Source organism: Tachyglossus aculeatus, chromosome 5, assembly GCF_015852505.1.
Source record: "Tachyglossus aculeatus isolate mTacAcu1 chromosome 5, mTacAcu1.pri, whole genome shotgun sequence".
NCBI lineage: Eukaryota > Metazoa > Chordata > Mammalia > Monotremata > Tachyglossidae > Tachyglossus > Tachyglossus aculeatus.
This window is the reverse complement of record NC_052070.1, coordinates 619,181-645,424: the sequence shown is the minus strand read 5'-3', so window position 1 is coordinate 645,424 and position 26,244 is coordinate 619,181. Positions and strand designations below refer to the sequence as shown.

Below are 26,244 nucleotides of genomic sequence, written 5' to 3'. Positions count from 1 at the left end.
ACCCATAGCCACATGGAGTGTGGGTCTCTCTCCGTGTCTTTCTTCGTGTGTCTCTCTACTTCATTGGAATGGGATCTCCTTGCAAGCAAAGAACTGTGCTTCTCTTGTATCCCCCAGCACTTAATACAGAGCTGCACGCTCAGTAGGTGCTCAATGAATATCATAAGGAGCTAGGTGTGGTCTAGTGGAAAGAACATGGGCCTGGAGTCACAGGATCTGTGTTCTAATTCCGGCTTTGCCACTTGCCTTTTAAGGGACCTTGGTCAAGTTACTTAATTTCTCAATGACTATTTCCTCATCTGTAAAATGGGGATTCAATGCTTGTTCTCCCTCTTACTAAGACTGTGAGCTCTAAATGGGAAAGGGACTTTATCAAACCTAAATAACTTTCACAACCCTAGAGCTTGAAACAGGACTTGAGACTTGACACACAATAAAAACTTAGTTGAGCACTTACTATATGCAGAGCACTGTATTAAGCACTTGGGAGAGTACAATACTATAGGAATAGAGGATAAGTTCCCTGCCCATAGTGATCTTACAGGTTAGAAGGGGAGACAGACATTAATACAAATAAATAACTTACAATATGCAATTTAAAGATATGTATATAAGTGTGTTAGGGTGGCGAGACTATCAAATGTCCTAAGGTCACAGATCCATGTGCACAGACTATGCAGAAGGGAGACTGAGCAGGAGAAAATAAGGTTTAATCAGGGAAGGAATAACAATAATAATAATAATAATAATAACAACTCTGCCTGGGAGAAGGAGCACCAGCAGCTCAGGGCTTCTCTTCCACCCTAGGGCTAGTGTCTGCAGAGAAACACCCAGAACAGGGAGGGGTCTTAATTCCTACGTAATATACTCAAAGAAACTCTGCACTATCATTCTGAATTGTGTGGATGAACCAAAACAAACAACAATTTTCAAGGCACAAAGTTGGAGAAATTATAATTTTTTAAAGATCCCAAATGTACATCCTTTCCCAAAACAACACCAGCAGATAATCAAGATTTTTTCAGAGGGAGACTGATGTTTTTAATATTTTTATGGTATTTGTTAAAACCTTACTATGTGTCAAGCATTGTCCTAAATGCTGGGGCAGATACAAATCAGGTCAGGTCAGACACAGTACCTCAGCGTGGCTTAGTGGAAAGAGCCCAGACTTGGGAATCAAAGGTCATGGGTTCTAATACCGGCTCTGCCACTAATCAGCTGTGTGATTTTGGGCAAGTCACTTAAATTCTCTGTGCCTCAGTTACCTCATCTGTACAATGGGGATTAAGACTGTGAGCCCCACATGGGACAACCTGATAACCTTGAATTTACCCCAGCGCTTAGAACGATGCTTGGCACATAGTAAGAGCTTAACAAATACCACCACCATTATTATTATTATTATTATTATTGTTATTATTATTATTATTATTATTATTACCTGTTCCATGTGGCTCGCTGTCAAGTAGGAGGGAGGAAAGGTACTTAATCCTATTTTACAGCTGAGGAAACTGAGGCACAGAGAAGTTAAGTGTCTTGCCCAAGGTCACACAGCAGGGAAACGGTGGGACTGGGACTGGATTAGATTAGATTAAGGTAGTTGATATTTTGATTTCAAAAACCAAGGTTCATTTCCAAACAGAATGTTAAAATGTCAATGAAAGTGGTTCCGCCCTAAGCACACATCCGCCATCTCGAAATCCACATGGAAAATTTGCAGGGGCCGAAGCCAGCACCCTAGACTTCCCTCAGGGGTAGTTTCTTCCCCCAGCTATTAACCTGGATGCCACAGTGCAGATGGGGCTCGTGGCCCTGGGAAGAACTCCAAGATGCTGGCTCCGGGGAGAAGGCCCAAGCCAGCCACTGAGCGAAGATAAAGATAGATAAGATCCTGGGTCCCGACCCAACGCCAGAGGCAAGAAAAGCAGGGTCTGCCTCAGAGGCCAGAGGACCTGACCAGTCCAGGGACAATGAGGCCTCTGCTGGAGCCCATTAACTGACTGAACATCTGGAAACACAGAATATTCAGTGTCGGGTTTCAGTCTGACAGAGGTCACAGTCACCAGAACTCCAGAGAGACTTTCAGAAGCAGTGTCGTCTACTGAAAAATAATAATAATAATGATGGCATTTGTTAAGCGCTTACTATGTGCAGAGCACTGTTCTAAGCACCGGGGGAATACAAGGTGATCAAGTTGTCCCACTTGGGGCTCAGTCTTAATCCCCATTATACAGAAGAGGTAACTGAGGCTCAGGGAAGTTAAGTGATTTGCCCAAGGTCACACAGCAGACATGTGGCAGAGTCGGGATTCGAACCCATGACCTCTGACTCCAAAGCCCGTGCTCTTTCCACTGAGCCACGCTGCTTCTCATGAAAAAGTCATGAGACTGGGAACCAGGAGACTTGGGGTTTGATCTCAGTGTTGACACTGCCCTGGAGAATGGACCTTAACAGCAGGAGGGAGAAGAGAAGCAGAGTGGCTCGATGGAAAGAGCCTGGGCTTTGGAGTCAGTGGTCATGGCTTCAAATCCCGGCTCTGCCAATTGTCAGCTGTGTGACCTTGGGCAAGTCACTTAACTTCTCTGTGCCTCAGTTCCCTCATCTGTAAAATGGGGGTTGACTGTGAGCCCCCCATGGGACAACCTGATCACTTTGTAAACCCCCAGTGCTTAGAACAGTGCTTTGCACATAGTAAGCGCTTAATAAATGCCATCATTAATTATTAAGAGAGACTCAAAACCCGTCCCTGATGGCCCTGTCTCAGAAAAACAATGGAGAGGGATCTCCACAGCCAGAAGCCCACATCTAACCAATCCCTCTATGTCCAGAGACCAATGCTTTCAGTTACCCCTAGGGGCTTCCTACTTAAACTGTGACTCCCATGTAAGACAGGGCTCAGTCTGACCTGATTAATTTGTATCTATCCCAGTGCTTACAACAGTGCTTGACAGATAGTAACCATCAAATATCATTATTATTGCTATTATTGCTATTATTATTACTACTATTATTACTATTATTATTGCTACTATTATCATCATCATCTTCATTTAAACATTTTTTTGGGGAGCTGTACTGAGATCCAGGACAATACCTGGGGGACTCCAGGACACTCTCCCAGGAGGCCTGAATGGATCCATTAAACAGAGATACTGAAAAAAACCCAGAGGCTTGACCTCTGACCTAAGTTCAGTATATATTTTCCGGACATATTCATTCATTCAGTCGTATTTATTGAGCATTTATATGTTCTGCAGGTGGAAAATAACTGTGGCATTTGTTAAGCGCTTACTATGTGGCAAGCACTGTACTAAGTGCTGGAGTAGACACAAGAAAATCCGATATAGTCCCTGTGCCACAAGAGGCTCAAAGTATAAGGGGAAGTGTGAACAGGTATTGAATCCCCATTTTATAGATGAGGACACTAAAGGCAAAAAGAAGTGAAGTGACTTCCCCAAGGAAACACAACAGGCAAATAGCAGAGCCAGGATGAGAGAGGAATATAGGTCCTCTGATTCCCAGCCCAGGGCTCTTTCCCCAAGGACATGCTGTTTTTCCCATTTGGACTGCTTGATTTTAGCCCAGGGCATTTTTCTTCTGTATCCAATGAAAGACAACGAAGGCAGCTTGGAGTCAAAGATGAACACGAGACATTAGACAGATGATAGGCTAAAACAGCAAAATGCAAAACTTAAAAAACATATTTCAGATGTATGTGGAAATGTAAATCATACCTTTTTCGCTTTATTTCGCAGGGTGTAGCCTCGGAGCCAGTCTGCCAAAGTACAAGAGAAACCAAGAATCAGCAAAGAAAATTCCCAGGCCCTGAGCACAAACATCACTGTTTGCCACTGCTGCCATTCCTAAGGTGAGGGGGTGCAGGGCCAGGCCGGGATGGATGGGGTAGGGCAGGGCATGGCCCAGCAGGTGGGCTGAGCTGGGACAGAGAGGGCGGGCAGGGCAGGACTGGGCCAGGTCACGCAGGTCAGGGCTGGGCAGGGCAAGTATCTCTCTACATTTTAAACCTTTGGTTGAAAATTTATCCTCCATGAGACCAGAGGTTCAACCAGTGCTGATCTGGGGTGGTGAGGGGGAGGGCAACAAATCTGGCTGGCAAGGTTCCCCAGGGCCAGGGGGCTGGGAGTAAGGATGGAAATCAGCAGGAAGACAACCCAGGGGTCCAGAGATCTCCCTCGGCTCCACCACCTGCCAGCCCCAACAAGGCACTGGCCCCTCAGCAAGTCCAAATGCTAGCAGTCCAAGCAAGACAGTCTGAGCAGGGGCCCGGACTGAGGCCCAGGGCCCAGGGCTCCAGAACTTCCCTCCCATCTGACTCGCCAAGCTGCCAGGACAGTGGGTGATGGAGGGAGAGAAGAAAGAAGAGGGGAGGGGCGTGGGCCCCCAAACTTTCTGCCTTGTCCTGTTTGCTTTGCACTTGCAGACCAGGACAGGAGAGCAACCAGGATTCCGGCCTGAATCCCAGCGGCTGAGGGTTCTCACAGCATCCCCACAGTATGGATGAGGAAGTCTGCTTCCTTGGAGGAAGAGCAAAGGCCACCTGAGGGGGAAACAACGGAACTTGGGAATGCACGGTCACTGAACCCTATAACTGCAACAGATGCCTATATCATCTGTATGTATAAACTGGGTCTGCTTACCCACTCCTCCCACACCACACTACTAGAATTGTCAGCTAATGGGGCCTTGTTGATAATTCACAAACTGGGCACTTTCTGGGCAAAGGCAATACTGTAGAATTCCCCATCCGATGTAGAACTAGCATTTATTGAGCACCCACTTGGTGTGTAGACTGTACTAGGCACTTGGGAAGTACAGAATAATGACATCACACATTCCCTGCCTGTAAGGAGGAGACAAACATAAAAATATTTACATCTAGAGAAATCAAAGTAAATTAAATAAGGGGATGAATAAACATGAGTGCTAAAGCAGACATAAATAGCTGCACAAAGTCGCAGTTGTTAATTTTCAAAGACAGAGAGAAAACTTGCCTTTTTAAATGGATCAGCCCATGCGGACTGGTGACTTGAGACGAGCTAGTTTGTGTATTTAGTTGTCTGTTGTTATTCCTGTTAACTATTTTTAAATATTTGCACATGTGCTTTTATTGAGCTTACTCTTTGAGACCAAGCACATAAAGCATGGTTTTCAAGCATCAATAGGCAAAACTCTACATTCTAACTGCTCCTTCCTCACCTTTCAATCTATCAATAGTATTTATTGAGTGCTTACTATGTGCAGAGCACTGTACTAAGCTCTTGGGAAAGTACTTTATAATATATAATTTAAAGATACGTACCCAAGTGCTGTGGGGTTGAGTTTGGGGCAAATATCAAATGTATTTCCAGCCAAGGGTAGGGTTCCACAAAGTAGGCACCAGGACTGGCAGCCTGCCTATTGGAAACCTCATCAAAGAAGTTATACATGAATTTTATCTGACTTTTCAATACCCAAAGACCAGAAGAGCATGGCCCTTGGCTTTCCCAAGAGCTAAATTTGGAACCTATACAAGTTCTCTGATTTTTTTCCCTCCTTGCTTAAAAATAACCTCGACTGCTATGTCCTGGCTGAATGGAAAGAACCCAGGCCCGGGAATCAGGAGATCCAGGTTCTAGGCCCGGCTCTGCCCTGGCCAGCTGCGTAACCTGAAGCAAGTCACTTAGCTTCCCCGAGCCTCAGTTTCCTCTTCTGTAAAATTGGGATAAAAATACCTGTTGTCCCTGCCCTTTATTCTACAGGTCCTGCATGCAGCATGGACTACTTCCAATTTGGGTAATTTGAATCTACCTCAGTATTTAGTACTTGGTTTCTAGTAAGCAATTAACAAATATCTTCATTATTATCAAGACTAAAGGACTGCATCATTATTCAAAGCTCTGATGAGGGAAATGATTTCTTCGAACGTTGTAATGAAGGGAATGGAGCAGGTACTGTACGAGGGCAATTTGAAAAGAGCAGGACTCTTCAGTCTGGAAAGACCTAAGTCCAGAGGCACCAAACATAAGCCCACAAATTAAAGGACAGGGTGGACAGGGTGACTGTGAAATCGCTTACCAAGTCTCATGCCAGGATGAAAGGTGTAGTGCAGTGCCTTCAAGCACTTAGTACGGTGCCCTACACACTGTAAATGCTCAATAAATACCATTGATTGATCGAAGGGGGTCCCCCAAAGTCTGGAAGTGGCGGAAGGAAGACCAAGAAGCAGCATGGTTTAGTGGAAAGAGCAAGGGCTTGGGAGTCAGAGGTTGTGGGTTCTAATCCCAACTCCACCACTTATCAGCTGTGTGACTCTAGGCAAGTCACTAACTTCTCTGTGCCTCAGATCCTTCATCTGTAAAATGGAGATTAAGATTGTGAGCCCCATGTGGGACAATCTGATTACCTTGTATCTACCCCTGCACTTAGAACAGTGCTTGGCACATAGTAAGCACTTAACAAATACTATTATTGTTATTATTATTATTAATAATAATAAAGAAAAGGAGGTGCAACACCACAGGAAGCTTTGGCAAAAGAAAAAATCAATAATTTCTGGAAGGGTTTGGCTTAATTCACAAATAAATCCAGAATAAATTAGCAGAGGGAAAAGTAGCCATTTCAGAAGGCTCATTAGAGAATGAATGAAATGATGTCCATTTTGTCACTGGCAGAGACAGGACATTGAGTTGGCTAAGAACCACTGGTGATGATCAGAAGGAAATCATTTGGGTTGTTACCTTTGTACGCTCCGGGAATAGCTGCCATAGTCACCCACTTTCTTCTTTTGGGCTTTATTTGCTTGAACTGTGTGGCCTGGGAGTCAGAGGACCTGGATTCAAATCCTGACTCACACACTTGCCCGCAATATGACCTGGGGCAAGTCACCTTCTCTGTGCCTTTAGTACCCTCATCTGTACTATGGGGATTCAATATCTGTTCACCCTCCCCATAATTCTGTGAACTCCTTGTGGGACAGAATTATATATGATTATTTTGTATCTACTCAATCAATCAATCAATCAATCATATTTATTGAGCGCTTACTATGTGCAGAGCACTGTACTAAGCGCTTGGGAAGTACAAATTGGCAACACATAGAGACAGTCCCTACCCAAAAGTGGGCTCACAGTCTAAAAGGGGGAGACAGAGAACAGAACCAAACATACCAACAAAATAAAATAAATAGGATAGAAATGTACAAGTAGAATAAATAAATAAATAAATAAATAGAGTAATAAATATGTACAACCATATATACATATATACAGGTTCTGTGGGGAAGGGAAGGAGGTAAGATGGGGGGATGGAGAGGGGGACGAGGGGGAGAGGAAGGAAGGGGCTCAGTCTGGGAAGGCCTCCTGGAGGAGGTGAGCTCTCAGCAGGGCCTTGAAGGGAGGAAGAGAGCTAGCTTGGCGGAGGGGCAGAGGGAGGGCAGTGCTTAGTACTCCAGTGCTTAGTAAGTGCTTGGTACCTAGTGAGGGCTTGACAAATACCATTATTATTCCATGACATTGCCAGCCCAGAGGCCTATTGGGAGAAACAGTTTACCAAACAGGAAAGCTCTGCTTGTGAGAACTCTGCTCTGCTGGGTAGAGCATGCGCAGAAGCAGGTGGCCAGAAAGGCACACAGGCCACGGGCTGCTCCACAGTGAGCGGAAACGGGGTGGCCACCAGGAGCGAGTGAACAGAAATCCTAGAAGGAGAGGCTGAAGCATAGCCTGAAATTTTAGGAAAAGAAAGGAGAAAAAATCATGGGTTTGTTAGTTTAAAAATGGTATTTGTTAAGCACTTACTATGTGCCAGGAACTTTATTAAGTGCTGGGGTAGATCCAAACTAATCAGATAGGACACAGTCCATGTCCCACAAAGGGCTCACAATTTTCATCCCCATTTTACAGATGAGGTAACTGAGGCACAGAGAAGTTAAGTGGCTTGTCCAAGGTCACACAGCAGACAAGTGGCAGAGGTAGAATTAGAACCCAAATTCTTCTGAACTCCCAGGTCCACGCTCTATCCACTAGACCATGATACTTCAAACCTACAATACCCAGTTAATAAAACTGACCAATTCTAACTCCATAGGCCTGGTATTTAGAGAAAAATTAGTAAGAGCCTGTCAAAGCTAATGATAATAGTAACTTGGTTTATTTAATCTGGTCATTATCCAAGAGAAGTGTTCCACCACTTATCTCAGCTTATTCATTCAATCATATTTATTGAGAGCTTACTGTGTGCAGAGCACCTACTAAGCACTTGGGAGAGGACAATACAATAAACATGCACATTTCCTGCCCACAACGAGTTTACAGTCTAGCTTAAGTCTGCGGTGTTGGTGTTCTGAGGAATGTGTCCACTCAAGCATGGTGCATTTACCGGTAATAATAATAATAACAGTAATAATAATAATAATAATAATAAGAATAAGAATAAGAATAATAGTATTTGTTAAGCACTTACTATGTGCAAAGCACTGTTCTAAGCACTGGGGGGTACAAGATCAGGTTGTCCCATGTGGGGATCACAGTCTTAATCCCCATTTTACAGATGAGGTCACTGAGGCACAGAGAAGTTAAGTGACTTGCCCAAAGTCACACAGCTGACAATTGGTGGAGCCGGGATTTGAACCCATGACCTTTGACTCCAAAGCCCGGGCTCTTTCCACTGAGCCACGCTGCTTCTCTTATGGTATCTGTGAACTGCTTACTATGTGCCAGGCACTGTACTAAGCTCTGGGGTGGATACAAGCAAATCAGGTTGGACACTGTTCCTGTCCCACTTGGGGCTGACAGTCTCAATCCCCATTTTACAGATGAGGAAACTGAGGCACACAGTAGTGCAGTGGTTTACCCAAGGTCACAAAGTAGACAAGTGGCAGAGTCGGGATTACGAACCACGACCTTGACTCCCAGGCCCTTGCTCTAACCACTACGCCAGTAGGCAAGTCTGTGCTTCTGCTACCATGGAAACCCTGGGGAAGCGCCTATATTAATGCTAGTGCTAGCTTGATCATTCCATCCATACAGTGTACATTGGGTTTAAAGAGAATGTCGCATGGAGAGATTTGGATCTGCATCCCTGGCTGTAACTAATAATAATAAAAATAATGGTATTTGTTATGCGCTTACTATGTGCAAACACTGTTCTAAGCACTGGGGGGGATACAAGGTGATCAGACTGTCCCACGTGGGGCTCACAGTATTAATCCCCATTTTACAGATGAGGTAACTGAGGCACAGAGAAGTTGAGTGGCTTGCCCAAGGTCACACAGCTAACAGCTGACAAGTGGCGGTGCAGGATTCGAACCCATGACCTCTGACTCCCAAGCCTGTGCTCTGTCCACTAAGCCACACTGCTTCTCTGCTTCACAATCCCTCCCCACATGAAGTTCCCGGCTGAGGACAATCCCTTTCCCCATTGTGTGTGAATGTAATGGCTGCTCCTTGCAGTCCAGGCTCCATGCAGTCACCTGCCACCAGTTTGTTCTTCCCTTTTTGCATCACCATCTTCCCAAAACCTGTGTTCCAAGAGAGTCACCCCATTCCTAACTTATGAACACTAAGTTCCTTCGAAGAAGCTGCATCCAGTTTCTTTTATGGGATGATCAGGACTGATACTAATGGGCAAATTCCATTTCTCCCAATAAGAATGGGATCTTCCCTCCAGAAAGCAGCAATCCTGGAGCTGCTTTGGTAACAGCAGTAATAGCAATTACTGAGCACCCACTGGGCACAGGGCACTGTACTAAACACTGGGGATATGAAGTGACATAGTTCCTGTCCATGGGGAAACTGGCAAAAATATGTACAAATCAGACAGATTTTTTAATGATATTTGTTAAGTGCTTATTATGTGCCAGGCACTATATTAAGCACTGGGGTAGATACAAGCTAATGAGGTAGGATACTGTCCATGTCCCACATAGGGCGCACAGTCTTAATACCCACTTTACAGATGAGGTAACTGAGGCACAGAGAAGTGAAGTGACTTGCCTGAGGTCACACAGCAAACAAGTGGCAGAGCCAGGATTAGAAGCCAGGTCCATCCCACTCTCAGGCCCGGGCTTTATCCCTCAGTCCATGCTGCTTCTCAGGTTCCAGTGCACTGGCCCCACTGGTACTCTGAGTTTAGTATCCTTGCCGGGACCCAACCCCACCTCATGGGGAATTTGGAAGATTGACCAGGGGCCCACTTGAGTTGGGGAATTGTGCGGCAGCTTTCTGCTGTGCAGGTTCTTGTGGTCTGAGGCTGGCTGTTCCCAGCCTCGCTGGTGGTGTTGTCAGGAACCCCCCTTCAGAGGTAGCCTTGCTTTAGAGCTGATAACTCCCAGGGCCAGCGAGCTTTCTGATCTCCAATCCCCAAGGAGGGCCAAAGATAGCCCACGAAAGCCCATTCCAGCTCGCTGCAAAGCAGCTGCTTGGGGGCCCCTCTGTCAGTAACAGATCACAGGATGATCTGCTCTGCAGCATTTTCCCAGAGGATGACCAGAAGCAGTCATTTGTACATCTTGTCCACAGAAGGATGATCTAAACAGTCCATCCCAAATACATAAAACACAAGATAAACAAAGTCAAGGCCACAGAGGCGAAGGCCTGGAAGTAAACACTGCAAGCAACTTTGCCATCATCCCAAATGTTTGCAACAGGCTCCGGCAAGGGCAAAGCCCAGGGAGGACGCTCCCACTGCTTTGTTGTGCGGTGAAAGTGTTTCTCCTGTCTGTCCCATTGACAGCTACCCCATTTCAGCTCAGCAGAGCACAGTGCCTTGGTGGTCCTGGTGCTGCCCAATCTTCCACCTGCCTGCTTTTTGGAGGGGTCAATAAACCAGTTTTGCTCAGATACCAGTGGACTGATCTTCTACTACAGCTCAGCCCACACCCTTCACTCCTCCAATATCAACCTACTCACTCGACCTCAATCTCATCTATCTCCTGGCCATCCCCTTTGCCCATCCTTCCTCTGGCTTGGAACTCCCTTCCCCTTCTTATATGACAGACCATCACTCTTCCCACCTTCAAAGCTTTATTGAATCACATCTCCTCCAAGAGGCTTTCCCCATCTAAACTCTCATTTCCCCTATGCCCTCTCCCTCCTGCATCACCTTTGCACTTGGAACTGTAGCCTTTACACACTTGACATTTGTCCCTCAGCACCTATATATACATCCATAATTTATTTTAATGTCTCCCATCCCTCCACCCCCAGCCTGTAAGTTTCTGGTGGGAAGGAAATGTGTCTACCAACTCTGTTGTATTCTCCCATGCACTTGGCATACTGCTCTGCACACGGTGAGCCCTCAATAAATATGACTGATTGACTGCTTGCATTCCCAAATCTCGTGGCTGGATATCCACATTTGCCATGAGGTAACAGCTATTTCTCTTAGGAGGCTGTTAGATGGTATATTAAAAGAGAATAGACACTGGGGGTCCCCAGAATGCAGCCTGCTCTCGTACCGAAGCTGGGGCCTGGAATCCTATAGTGGAATTCTAGACAAAGGAAGTTGTCTTGTATATCGTTGTGCAAACACTGGCCTGGGATTGAAGATTCCACAGGTGCCCAGAGCTGGAGTTCCTCTGGGTTACCATGGGGCTGGCTCAGGGAAAGAAAAATACCTGGGGGCCTTAGGGCCAAAGGTGGTCGGGCCATTACTAGGGTCAAACTGACAGATCCCTGTGGAAACCTTGGCTTAGGGATGTGTAGGCCACAAGGTAGGTACTGACTTTATTATTGTTATTATTATTATTGTATTTGCTGAGGGCTTACTACATGTCAAGTGCTGTTCTAAGCAGTGGGGTAGATATAAGTTAATCAGATTGGATACAGTCCCCATCCTACTTGGGGCTCTCAGCCTGAGTAGGAGGGAGAACATGCACTGAAACCCCATTCTACAGTTGAGGCAAGTGAGGCACAGAGAATTTAAATGTCTTGCCCAAGATCGCACAGCAAGAAAGTGGCAGAGCTGATATTAGAACTCAGGTCCTCTGTCTCCCAGGCCCAGGGTCTATCCATTAGGCCATGGTGCTCCTCCTGGTCCCTGGGCCCAGGGCTTCAGATGGGCTGGGCCGTGATAGCAACATTATCTAAAGGCTAGGATGGTCTTCTTGAATCATTCCCCTACCTCTCTTGACCTGACACCACGAGATTCATTCATTCAGTCGTATTTATTGAGTGCTTACTGTGTGCAGAGCACTGTACTAAGCGCTTAGGAAGTACAAGTTGGCAACATATAGACGGCCCCTACCCAACAATGGGCTCACAGTCTAGAAGGGGAAAGCACTGTTCTAAGTGCTGGGGGCGGGGATACAAGGTGATCAGGTTGCCCCACGTGGGGCTCACAGTCTTCATCCACATTTTACAGATGAGGTAACTGAGGCTCAGAGAAGTTAAGTGACTAGCCCAAGGTCACACAGCTGACAAGTGGCGGAGCTGGGATTAGAACTCATGAACTCCGACTCCCAAACCCGGGCTCTTTCCACTGAGCCATGCTGCTTCAGGATGGGGTGCTACGGGATGGCATTCCACACTGGGTTACCCGTGAAGATGCCTAGTCTTGCTGGAGGTTCGTCCAGGGCAGGCGGCTAGACAATAGTTTGACCTTCAGTATGCTTTGCTGATTCAGAAAAAGTGTGACAGTGTTGTTTCGGAACCCTGTATAACTGATTCAACAGCTTTCATCAATCAATCAGTCAATCAGTCAATAGTATTGATTGAGTGCTTACTGTTTGCAGAGCATGTAGTAAGCACATGGACATTCTTAGTCTACTGAATTAGAGGAATTTCCCAGAAATTGGAATTGTTTTCTGAGACCAACTTCCAGATTCCCTGCTGAGTCCTCACACTTACTTGTGAAGAACAAATTAAAGAGAACTTGGCCTAGTTCGTAATCCTGCTTTACTCTGATGGCAAGAGGGAAAGAACCCCTCTAGGCTGGAAGCTTGTTGTGGACATGAAGTGTATCTACCAACTCTATTATACTGTACTCTCTCAAGCGCTTAGTACAGTGCTCTGCACACATAAAGTGCTCAATTATGACTAATTGATTGATCAAACCATTCAGATGCAGTCTGCTATATCCTCATGAAGTCACTCAGGCATATGAAGAAGTGTGTTAAAAAAAACCTGGCATCTAGTGCAGAAAGATGATCTTCCATGAGACATTTCTCTTTCCTGGTGACAGACATGGGAATTTGAAAGGCCAGAAGAAACATCCTCACTCTAGCAGAGTTCCAAGGAAACTCCACCTAAGCAGAAAGCACTGTTGCTCACTCTGAGGTTACTGACCCACCATGGGGATGTCCAGCCCTCCTCTCTGCCCGCCCCCCCTCCTCCTTTCCCTCCAGCTCGCTCCCCGCCCTCCCTCTCCTTTTTGAATGGCCTGTGGCCAGGGACCAGTGCACCCTGCTCTGCATCATAGGAGCTTCTATACCTCCTATCTAGTGCTCCCTCTAAGAGGACTCTTTTCTGAGAGGGCACTAGTGGGAGGAAATGGAAGTGGACTTCCTTATCATTTGCCTGCAGTATCTGGGGTCACTAAAAAAATGAAAAGGAGATAAAGTGGGAGCACGCGCTTTGCCCCGACCTCCCAGTTCTGCTGAATATTGTGGTGAGCCCACAACAAGCTGCCTTATTAATAACTGTTTGTGATCCCATGAACAACCACATGGAAGAGACTGTGTGAAGCCACTGATGGGCTCTACCTGAGACGGGTGATTGCTGGCCCTGGGGGAGGTGGGGGGAGAGCCTGGAGGGAGGTGTGGCCTTCTCTCCCTGTTCTACCTGGTAACGGGCCTGGACCAATCAATTACCGCCACATAGAGCTACTGCTGCCATGCCTAAGGCAGATAAAAGGCAGTTTCTTTGAATGGTGAGGGGGCACGCTGAGATGCAGTGGCACCTGGAGGCACAGGAACATGCTGGAGAAGCAGAAGCAGCAGGAGAGCAGCACCTGAAAGCAGAAGAAGGCAGCAGCACTTGGAAGCGGAAAGAAGAAACACTGGCAGAATGGGCTCCTTTGACAACAGACTGGTATTGGACCCCTGGGTGGTGGAGTGAGTGAGTGTATGTATGTATCACTCCCTTGCACTCTGGCAAAACAAAGTTAAAAAAACTTTCCACATTAACCTTGGTGATCAGAGGTGTGGTCTGACTTCTACTACGTGTCACTGAAGCTCCCCGTGTCCAAGAAGGTCCTAGTTGGTACGAACCTGGGGCTCGCAACAAATATCAGTGCAGAAGAGTGAACAAAACACACTTCCTCTAGGTGAGGGAGGGCAAGGGAGTTGGAGAAAGCTTAATGAGGCTTTGGAAGAAGAGACTCTAAGTTTCTCGTGGGCAGGAGACGTGTTTACCAACTCTACTATGTTGTATTTTCCCAGGAGCTTAATACAGTGCCCTGAAGGCAGTAAACAATCCATAAATAAAACTGATCAACTGACTGATTGAGAGAGCTGTGTTCCTAAATCTTTGGCTTGAACAGAGTGGAAATGGGAATCCAGGACATATTACATAAAAGTCAAAGTTATAGGTTTGTTTGCAGCACTGAATTCATTCATTCAATTGTATTGAGCGCTTACTGTGTGCAGAGCACTGTACTAAGCGCTTGGGAAGTACAAGTTGGCAACATAATCAGCACTTAAACCCGGGGGTGTCTCTGGAATGTGAATGTTCTTAGACACCCTAATACAAAAGGGCAGGATATACCCACATGAATCTAGATCTCAAAGAACTAGGCTAAGCTTCTTGAAAGTAACGATCCTGTCTTCTGACTACTGTGCCTTTAGTCCCAAGGGCTAAATACAGTGCTCTGCCCAGAGAAGGTGCTCAGTATATTTACTGTTACCCCTCCTTTAATGACCTCCCTGCTGCCTATCTCCATACCAGTCCATACTTCACTCTGCTGTCCCAATTATTTTTCTACAAAACCATTCAGTCCATGCTTCCCCACTCCTCAAGAACCTTCAGTGGTTGCCCATCCACCACTATGTGAAACAGACACTTCCTACCAAAGACTTTAAAGAACTCAATCATCTTGGCCCCTCCTACCTTACCTCACTGCTTTCTTACTACAGTACAGCCTGCACACTGCACTCATCTAATGCCAACCTACTCACAGGACCTCGATCTCATCTACCCTGCCACCAACCTCTCGCCCACTTCCTGCCTCATGCCTGGAACTCCCTCACTCTTCATATCTGACAGACACCTTATTCCCCCTACCTTCAAAGCCTTACTGAAGGCATATTTCCTCCAAGAGGCCTTCCCTGATTGAGCCCTCATTTCTGCTTCATTTCTTCTTCTCTCCCTCCCTTCTGTGTCACCCTTGGACTTGGATTTATACCCTTTATTTACCACCCCCTCAGCCTCACAGAACTTATGTAGATATTTGTCATTCTTTTATTTATGTTAATGTCTGTATACTCCTCTAGACTGTAAGCTTGTTAAGGACAAGGACCACGTTTGCCAACTCTGTTATATCATTATATTGTACTCTTCCAAGCGCTTAGTACACTGCTCTGCACACAGTGAGCACTCAGTTTTTTATGGTATTTGTTAAGTGCTATGTGCCAGGCAGTACTTGTCAAGCACTTACTATGTGCCAGGCACTAAGTGGCAGGGTAAAAACAAGGTAATCAGGTTGGACACAGTCTACATCTCACATGGGGCTTAGAGTCTTAATCCTCATTTTACAGATGAAATAACTGAGGCACAGAGAAGTTAAGTGACTTGCCCAAGGTCACACAGCAGAAAAGTGGCAGAGCTGGGATTAGAACCCAGGTCTTCCTGACTCCCAAGCCCATGCTTTATTTCATCTATCAATATTCATTCATTCATTTGTATTTATTGAGCGCTTACTGTGTGCAGAACACTGTACTAAGAGCTTGGAAAGTACAATTCAGCAACATAAAAAACATATGATTGACTAATTCTATTGCTTTACTTAGAAATATTAGTCTAAAAGCCTTTAGAAAGTGACTCACTCTGAGGGGTCAGGAAGGAAGTCTTCTAGACTGGGAGCCTGTTGTTGGGTAGGGACCGTCTCTCTATATTGCCGACTTGTACTTCCCAAGCGCTTAGTACGGTGCTCTGCACACAGTAAGCGCTCAAATACAATTGAATGAATGAATGAATGAAGACCAGGGTCATTTTCCCTTGAGTTTGGATCATAGCTCCCTTTTGCCAGAAGATGCCCTGAATGGGGGCAGGCACACTGACTCACTCTCACTTTTTGTGACTAGGCCCTTCTCCAGGTCCTTACTGTGCAGGGCCCGGCTGCATCACTGGTAAACTTCCTTGGTGCTGGTAAATCAATCCCTAAGCTGATGGTAGCTGGTGCCAGGGAAGATTCTTTCTTTCCTCTTGAGCTGCTCCAGTTTTGCTCTTGAGAGAATAATTTTGCATCCTCACCTTTCACTCTTTGGAAAAACCCTCTGGCCTGAACCAGAAGTAGGCTGGCAGGCAGTCCTCACCCTTCGGCATGCTCTCTAGAGGGAGAGGTTCAATCCATACTTCATGCTGCTGCCCGGATTATCTTTGTCCAGAAATGCTCTGGGCATATTACTCCCCTCCTCAAAAATCTCCAGTGGCTACCAATCAATCTGCGCATCAGGCAGAAACTCCTCACCCTGGGCTTCAAGGCTCTCCATCACCTCGCCCCCTCCTACCTCACCTCCCTTCTCTCCTTCTACAGCCCACCCCGCACCCTCCGCTCCTCCGCCGCTAATCTCACCGTACCTCGTTCTCGCCTGTCCCGCCATCGACCCCCCAGCCCACGTCATCCCCCAGGCCTGGAATGCCCTCCCTCTGCCCATCCGCCAAGCTACCTCTCTTCCTCCCTTCAAGGCCCTGCTGAGAGCTCACCTCCTCCAGGAGGCCTTCCCAGACTGAGCCCCTTCCTTCCTCTCTCCCTCGTCCCCCTCTCCATCCCCCCATCTTACCTCTTTCCCTTCCCCGCAGCACCTGTATATATGTATATATGTATGTACATATTTATTACTCTATTTATTTATTTTACTTGTACATATTTATTCTATTTATTTTATTTTGTTAGTATGTTTGGTTTTGTTCTCTGTCTCCCCCTTTTAGACTGTGAGCCCACTGTTGGGTAGGGACTGTCTCTATATGTTGCCAATTTGTACTTCCCAAGCGCTTAGTACAGTGCTCTGCACATAGTAAGCGCTGAATAAATACGATTGATGATGATGATGAGAGGTTACCATGAACCCCAGGTCAGTGTGCCCAGGGAAGCCCCCAGGCAGATGGGCATGCTCCGTGGAGGGCGATGGCCCAGACTGAGCCCCAGGTCTCCAGTTAAAGGGCACTGGCTCTGCTCCAGGAGGACACTCCACTCGTTTCTCGGAAGGACAGGACAAACTCCCTCCCAACCACGGTCAGAGGAAAAAAATCATGGAAGGAAGCAGGAGCACATAAGGGGTTAAAAAGGAAAGGCTCAGGGAATGACAGTGGAAAAATTCCAGAGGGGAAGGAGGAGTGAATTACTCCTTGACCCCCAAGAAGATAGAAAGGTTACTAACACAGGTTATCAAAAAGCAGATTAGAAATTCCAAAGGGCAGCAATTGACTTGAAAGTCAGATTGTTGTCAAAAGCCCATTCTTCCTCTAGTGGCCTTCAGCTTCACCTCCAAAGGTGGACCCTGAGCACTGGGGATTTCACACTCCAGGCTCAGGTACACCCCATGGTCTCTGCCTGGGAGAAAGATTAGCTGAAGGTGTACTCTAATCAATCAGTAAATAAATCACATTTATTGAGCGCTTACTGTGGGCAGAGTGCCACAGGGCAGAGTGCCATACTAAATGTTTGGGAGAGTGGGCAGAAACATTAGGCCCCATCCCATATTTCTATTTTCTCACAAATCCCTCCCCTACACCTCCATGGACCAAAACACCTGATAGCAATATCGCCAGGTCTTACCAGTAGTGGCTGACCAGCTGCATTCAGGTGACGGTCAGGCAGATATGGAAAATGACCAAGGGCCACCCAGCCAGAAGCTAAGCAAACAGCTTTGGGGGCGAGGACAAAGAATCCCAAATTAAGAGACGGAGAAAATTTGGTTTAAACCCCAGCCCCTTCTTGACAATCTCAGCAGGCAGGACATAGAGAGGCCAGGGAGAAATGAAATCCACATGCCCCAAGTTAGGCAAATCTTTCATAAGCACTGCTAATCAACAACAAAAGTGACTGGCAGAGTTTCACTTCCTCTCTTGGGCCACGGGTGAAAGAGCTGTAACAACATTATAGAGCAGGCGAGAGGAGAAACAAGGGGTCTGCATAATCCACAAACTGTATAACCAATCCAGGTCCAATGGGCCATTTTGTTACAAATTTCTCTCCATTTTCAGAGGTTGATGCCAGACAGAAACTTCAAAACTAAGTGTAAAAACACCCAGCTGAAAACCTAGGAGCCCAGCCTCCTCTATGACTAAACTTCAAACCTGGCTGGATAGTATATTCTGTCAGGGATTTTAGAGACTGTTTGATCCATTTTAGGTCACCTGCGATTCTCTTCACCAAGCGACCTGAGCCATCCATGGCCCTTGACTGGGGATTTGAAGAGCCCAGCGTTCCTGAATTCCGCTTCTTTTCGGTAAACAGTCAGAGCTGAGTTGGCCAGATTTTACTCTGAAGCACTGGGATAGAGTCAGATCCGAACAATGAGACCTCAAAGAACAGGGCTTTGTGCTGTTAACTGGATTGAAAACGCGGCCCTCTTGGTGGAAATAAAGAGGGTGAATCTGATCTTCTGGTGGCTGCCATTTAAAGCAGAATTGTAGCACTTTACACAGAAGTAGCAGCATGGTCTAGTGGATATATATCATGGGCCTGGGAGTCAGAAGTTTCTGGGTTCTTCTGATCGTGGCTCCTCCACTTCCTTGCTGTGTGACCCTGGGCAAATCACTTCACTTCTCGGCGCTTCAGTTACCTCCTCTGTAAAATGGGGTTTAAGACTGTGAGCCCCATGTGGAACAGGGACTGTGTCCAACCCCATTTGCTTGTACCCGCCCCCCCCCCGCCAGTGCAGTGCCTGGAATATAGTAGGCGCTTAACAAATACACAATTAATTAAATACCTGGGTGTGTCTAAGGGGGTCCAGTGTGGAAAATGAATCACATCCTTCTACCTGCTTCCCTCAACTCTCCTGGGATCCTCTTCACTTTCTGTTCAGAACATTGGGAACATGGTGCTCTTTGGTAAATCTGTCCCTGCTGCTTGGTTCTAGCAGGCAATTGAAACCCAGAGCCTTGATTTGGGTTGGGGAAGCCCTGTGGACCTCAAACACTTCACAAGCATTACCTGCTTCTGAAAAGAGCAGGAGAAGTTTAGGACCCACCCACTGAGGAGTGATATGGGGCCACCCTCCCAAAAGCCACTGACAGGGCTGTCCCAAGACCCTACTCTAACCCTAAGCAGTGGCACAGGGTAAAGGGTGGCATCCCTTAGGTAAAGACTCTGGTAAAGAAGAGTGACCGAAGGGTAGCCTGCTGAGAGGTCAAGAGCTGGGGGACCCATTTGCTACTTTTCTTAATGGTGTTTGTTAAGCACTTACTATGTGCCAGGCACTTACTAAGCACTGGAGTAGATACATGTTTAATCAGATTGGACAGTCCATGTCCCATATAAGGCTCACAGTCATTCATTCATTCAATTGTATTTGAGTGCTTACTGTTTGCAGAGCACTGTACTAAGCACTTGGAAAGTACAATTTGGCAAATATAGAGGCAGGCCCTACCCAACAATGGGCTCACAGTCTAGAAGGGGGAGAAAGACAACAAAACAAGTAGACAGGCATCAATACCATCAAAATAAATACAATTACAGATATATACACATCAATAAAATAGAGTAATAACTATGTACAAATACACAAAAGTGCTGTGGGGAAGTGAAGGGGGTCAGGCAGAGGGAGGGAGTGGGGGCAATGCGGAGGGGAGGAGGAGCAGAGGAAAACGGGGGGCTCAGTCTGGGAAGGCCTCCAGAGGAGGTGAGTTCTCAGTAGGGCTTTGAAGGGAGGAAGAAAGCTAGTTTGGCGGATGTGTGGAGGGAGGGTATTCCAGGCCAGAGTTAGGACGTGGGCCAGCGGTCGACAGTGAGACAGGCAAGAACGAGGTACAGTGAGGAGGTTAGCGGCAGAGGAGCGAAGTGCGCGGGCCGGGCTGTAGAAGGAGAGAAGGGAGGTGAGGTAGGAGGGGGCAAGGTAATGGAGAGCTTTGAAGCCAACAGTGAGGAGTTTTTGCTTGATGCGAAGACTGATAGGCAACCACTGGAGATTTTTGAGGAGGGGAGTGACATGCCCAGGGCATTTCTGTAGAAAGATAATCTGGGCAGCAGAGTGAAGTACAGACTGAAGTGGAGAGAGACAGGAGGATGGGAGATCAGAAAGGAGGCTGATGCAGTAATCCAATTGGGATAGGATGAGAGGGCGTACCAACAAGGTAGTGGTTTGGATGGAGAGGAAAGGGTGGATCTTGGCGATGTTGTGAAGGCAAGACCGGCAGGTGTTGGTGATGGATTGGATGTGTGGGGTGAATGAGACAGCGGAGTCAAGGATGACACCAAGGTTGTGGGCTTGTGAGATGGGAAGGATGGTAGTGACAGGAAAGTTAGGGAGTGGACAGGGTTTGGGAGGGAGGATAAGGAGCTCGGTCTTGGACATGTTGAGTTTTACATGGCAGGAAAACATCCAGGTGGAAATGTCCTGAAGGCAGGAGGAGAAACGAGCCTGGAGGGAGGGAGAGAGAACAGGATAGGAGATGCAGATTTGGGTGTCATCAGCGTAGAGGATAGTTGAAGCCGTGGGAGCAAATTAGTTCACCAAGGGAGTGAGTGCAGAAGAATAGAAGGGGACCAAGAGCTGACCTTTGAGGAACCCCTACAGTTAGGGGATGGGAAGGGGAGGAGGAGCCCGCAAAGGAGACTGAGAATGTACGGCCAGAGAGATAAGAGGAGAACCAGGAGAGGACGGAGTCCGTGAAGCCAAGGTTGGATAACGTGTTGAGGAGAACAGATGCAGTAATGGCAGCACAGAAAAGTGACTTGCCCAAGGTCACACAGCAGATAAGGGGCGGAGCCGGGATTAGAAAGCACAACCTTCTGACTCCCAGGCCCGTGGTCTATCCACTACGCCATGCTGCTTCTCTACTGTCCCCAGTGCAGCATCTCAGTTAAGGGAGATAGGGAAGCAGGTGAGAGTGGAGGCAGGACCCCAAGAATTACCTAGAGGCAAGCCAGAGGGGTCCCTTAGAATGGGTAATTGGAGCTTGGCAAGTATTCCCAACTGCCCTGGAGCCAGGTTACCCTCCCCGCATCGCCCAGGAGAAGCCTCGCTCAGGCCACTTCGGAGCTGGAAGCTTGATGCAAAGAAATGCAAGTGATGGAGGTAAAGCTCACAGAGCCACTTAGTGAGCTGGGCAGGCCCTTCATTTTCTGCCTTCCAACTCAGTGGCTCCCCACAGGAAGTCTTTGCTTTCTTGGGTCTCTTCCAATGGGAAGTCCTCCAACTTGGACTGTGAGCTTCATGTGGGTCAGCGACTGTGTCCGACCTGATTATCTTGTATCTAACCCAGGGCTTAGTACAGTGCTTGGCATAAAGTCAGAACATAACAAATACCATTAAAAAAGGGAGGTAGGGAGCAGAAGGATGAAGTCAGGTAATATAAGGCCAACTGCACCTGGACATGGTGGTTGAAGGCCTTCAGGTGAACATGGTTGGAGCACAAACTTCCAACAGGCGTTTTCTTCAACAGATGCTGATCAATCAATTCATCAATGCCATTTACTGAGTACTTACTGTGTGCTGTTCTTTACAATTGGAGAGCCTTCATTTTGGCCATATTTTTAAAAATTTGTCATATGCTTACTATGTGTTAAGCACTGTTCTAAGCCTCCATTATGAAGACTGGCTCACTGTAGCTCCTTTAGGGCAGGGATGGCATCTACCAACTCTGTTGTATTTTCTTTCCCAAGCACTTAGCACAGTACCCTGCACACAGTAAGCACCCAATATCACTGACTGATTGATTACTTGGTGAAAGCGACCTAACAATGAACCTCAAATGGGGAGGGAAATAAGAGTTGGGCAAGGGAAATACGCTCTGGGCATATTACTCCCCTCCTCAAAAATCTCCAGTGGCTACCAATCAATCTGCGCATCAGGCAGAAACTCCTCACCCTGGGCTTCAAGACTGTCCATCACCTCGCCCCCTCCTACCTCACCTCCCTTCTCTCCCTCTACAGCCCACCCCACACCCTCCGCTCCTCTGCTGCTAATCTCCTCACCATACCTCGTTCTCCCCTGTCCCGCCATCGACCCCCGGCCCAAGTCATCCCCCAGGCCTGGAATGCCCTCCCTCTGCCCATCCGCCAAGCTACCTCTCTTCCTCCCTTCAAGGCCCTACTGAGAGCTCACCTCCTCCAGGAGGCATTCCCAGACTGAGCCCCTTCCTTCCTCTCCCCCTCGTCCCCCCTCCATCCCATCTTACCTCCTTCCCTTCCCCACAGCACCTGTTTATATGTATATATGTTTGTACATATTTATTACTCTATTTATTTATTTATTTTACTTGTACATATCTATTCTATTTTATTTTGTAGTATGTTTGGTTTTGTCTCCCCCTTTTAGACTGTGAGCCCACTGTTGGGTAGGGACTGTCTCTATATGTTGCCAATTTGTACTTCCCAAGCGCTTAGTACGGTGCTCTGCACACAGTAAGTGCTCAATAAATACGACTGATGATGATGATGAGTTGGTGACTACTCTTCCAGGTGACTGCCTGGACAAAGGAGAGGGTCAGAACAATGACCACTAGGCAGCCATCATCAGGAAATCAGGGCAGACTGGTCTGCATCTCTGGCCAGTTTAGTTAACTCTGTGTGTAGGGAAATGGTGAAAGAATATTAGGTGAAATAGAATAAGGTTTTCTGAGACTGAAATTGAAATACTTTTTTTGTTGTTTTAGTATTTGTTAAATGCTTACTATGTGTCAAGCGTTATTCTAAGAACTCGGGTAGATACAAGAGCATCAAGAGGACACAGTTCCTGTTTCACATGGAGCTCACAGTCTAAGGAGGAGGGAGTAGGATTTAACTCCCATTTGACAGTTGAAGAAACAGGCTCAGAGAAGATCAGTGACTTGCCCAAGGTCACACAGCGGGCAACTGGCAAAGCCGGGATTGGAACCCCAGTCCTCTGACTCCCAGGCCCATGCTCTTTCCACTAGACCACGCTGCTTCTTTTATGCTAGTAATTCAAATTTTGCATTAAATCCTTCAAATGGACAAATTTAACCAAAGATCCAAAAAAACCCAGCCTCTGTGCATATCCGTTTATTATACTGTAACTCTCCCAAGTACTTAGTACAGTACTTTGCACACAGTAAGCACTCAATACATTTGAATGAATGAATGAATTTCCAGACTGTAAGATCGTTGTGGGCAGGGAATGTGTCTATTTATTGTTATATTGTACTCTCCCAAGTACTTAGCACTGTGATCTGCATACGGTAAGCACTCAATACGACTGACTGACTGTGCATTTTATGGGTTCCCATCTCCCCCAAGGAAGACTTTACTTGCAAGTAGGCACAGATGCTGGAAGATTCAACTCATCCCAGTGCAAGCTGGGCATGCAACCCCTGAAGAGCCCTATTAAAATCATCTTTTTTTTTTAAATGGTATTTATTAAGTGCTTATTTGGTGCCAGGCACTGAACTAAGCACTGGGGTAGATACAAGCTAATCAGGTTGGACACAGTCCATGTCCCACATGGGGCTCACAGTCTTAATCTCCATTTCACAGATGAGGTAACTGAGGTATAGAGAAGTTAAGCGACTTGACCAGGGTCACACAGCAGAAAAGTGGTGGAGCCAAAATCAGAACCCTTGTCCTTCCAACTCCCTGGCCCATGCCCTATCCACTAAGCCATGCTGCTTCTCCAAGAAGTCTTCCTTGGTGAACTCCTCTTTTCCCAACCCTGTCACCTAGCAATGTACTTGGACCTGTGCCACTTAAGCACTCTGATACCCAACCCCCCTCTTTCCTCTGCTCCCCCTCCCCTCCCCATCACCCCAACTCGTTCCCTTGGCTTACCCCCTTCCCACCCTACAGCACTTGTGTGTATATGTACATATTTACAATTATAATTCTATGTATTTTTGTTAATGATGCACAAATATCTATAATTCTTTTTATTTATAATGATGCTACTGATGCCTGTTTACTTGTTTTGTTCTGTCTCCCCCCTTCCAGACTGTGAGCCCACTGTGTGCAGGAATTGTCTTTGTTGCTGAATTGCACTTCCCAAGTGCTTAGAACAGTGCTCTGCACACAGTAAGCACTCAATAAATTTGATTTAATGAATGAATGAATACCCCACCCCTAGCCCCACAGCACTTATGTACATGTCCCTATTCTATGTCATGTCACCCATCTGTAATGCATTTTAATGTCTGTCAGTCACCCTTGTCTAAAAGCTCCTTGAGAGCAGGGATCCTGTCTACCAACTACCGTTTTGTGCTCTCCCAAGGACTTAGTCCAGTCTGCACACAGTAAGCATTCAATAAATACCGCTCCATAAACACCAATGATGGATTGATTTCTCAGGAGTCTGCCCAAATGGCCTCTGAAATAAAATCTGTAATAAAGGAGTCTGCAGGGATAGCTGAGAGATAATCCCAGGCCCACCTGAGCTGGGCCAGAGTTGGGGTATTAACAGAAAGAACAGAGGTTTAGAGGACAGGAACAGAGAGAGCTGCCAATCCTGCTCTATCCTCTGATTAAAAAGGAACAGGCAGCGGGGAGGCTCAGGAAGACAATGCATAGGATTATCCTGGTACCAGAACAGCACTTAATTACCCTCAAAAACAGACTCAGGGACCACAATTAATCTCTTCTCCTGGGCCAGAAAAGATCATATTTGGGAGGTAGAGAGGGTAGTTTTGAGGCATTTAATAGAAAGGTTGAGAGCCTTGCTCAAAATCCCACCGCAAGTATCTTGCAAGCTGGGAAACAGAAGCAAGGTCCTTTTGTCTCCTGGTTTAGTACTTTTTTTAAAATAAAGCCAGATTAGATTATTGAAGGCCTTTTTTAGAAATTGCAATGTAACAGTGCAGGGCTTTTTCCTCCAGGATTCTTTTTGCTCTGTGAGAGCTCAACTCCTCCAGGAGGCCTTCCCAGATTGGGCCCCCGTTTTTCTCTCCTCTTCCCCACCCCCTGCCCTACCTCCTTCCCCTCCCTACAGCACTTGTATATATATTTGTACAGATTTATTACTCCATTTTACTTGTACATATTTACTATTCTATTTATTTTGTTAATGATGTGCATAGAGCTTTAATTCTGTTTGTTCTGATGATTTTGACACCTGTCTGCATGTTTTGTTTTGTTTTGTTGTCTGTCTCCCCCTTCTAGACTGTGAACCCCACCCCCACTCCCCACCACAGACTGGGAGCTCATTGTGGGCAAGGACCGTGTCTGCCAACTATGTTGTACTGAGCACTTAGGATAGTCAGCATGGCATATTGGATAGAGCACAGGCCTGGGAGTCAGAAGGTCATGGGTTCTAATCCCTGCTCTGCCGTTTGTCTGCTGTGTGACCTCGGGCAAGTCACTTCACTCCTCCGTACCTCAGTTACATAATCTGTAAAATGGGGATTGAGACTGTGAGCCCCACATGGGACAGGAACTGTTGTCCAACCCAATTTGCTTGTATCCACCCCAGCACTTAGTTCAGCATCTGGCACATAGTAGGCACTTAACAAATACCACAATAATTATTATTATTCAGTCAGTCAATTATTATTGATCACTTACTGTGTGCAAAATACTGTACTTGGAAGGTGACATAAATTCCCTGCCCACAACGAGCTTTCAGCCTAGAGGGGGAGACAGACAGTAACATAAATAAATTACAGCTATGTACATAAGTTCTGTGGGGCTGGGGGGGGGGGGGTGAATTCATTCATTCATTCGATCATATTTATTAAGTGCTGACTCTGTGCAGAGTACTGTACTAAGCGCTTAGCACTGTACTAATAATGAATAAAGGGAGCAGGTCAGGGCAACGCAGAAGGGAGTGGAAGAAAAGGAAAAGTGGGCTTAGTGCTCTGTCCACAGTAAGCAATCAATAAATACCATAATAATAATAATAATAATAAATAATGGCATTTATTAAGTGCTTACTTTGTGCAAAGCACTGTTCTAAGCACTGGGGGGATACAAGGTGATCAGTTTGTC

The 26,244-nt window shown here is 46.5% G+C and overlaps 1 protein-coding gene across 1 annotated transcript in view; it reads right to left on the bottom strand.

The window, feature by feature from the left end:
- The window catches only part of DOCK5 (dedicator of cytokinesis 5), a 189,478-nt gene that overhangs the window by 150,774 nt on the left and 12,460 nt on the right, over positions 1 to 26,244 (bottom strand). The window contains exon 2 of the mRNA XM_038746260.1: positions 3,735 to 3,775. Within this exon, the coding sequence (XP_038602188.1) occupies positions 3,735 to 3,775 (41 nt within the window). The remainder of the gene's footprint in view (positions 1 to 3,734; positions 3,776 to 26,244) is intronic.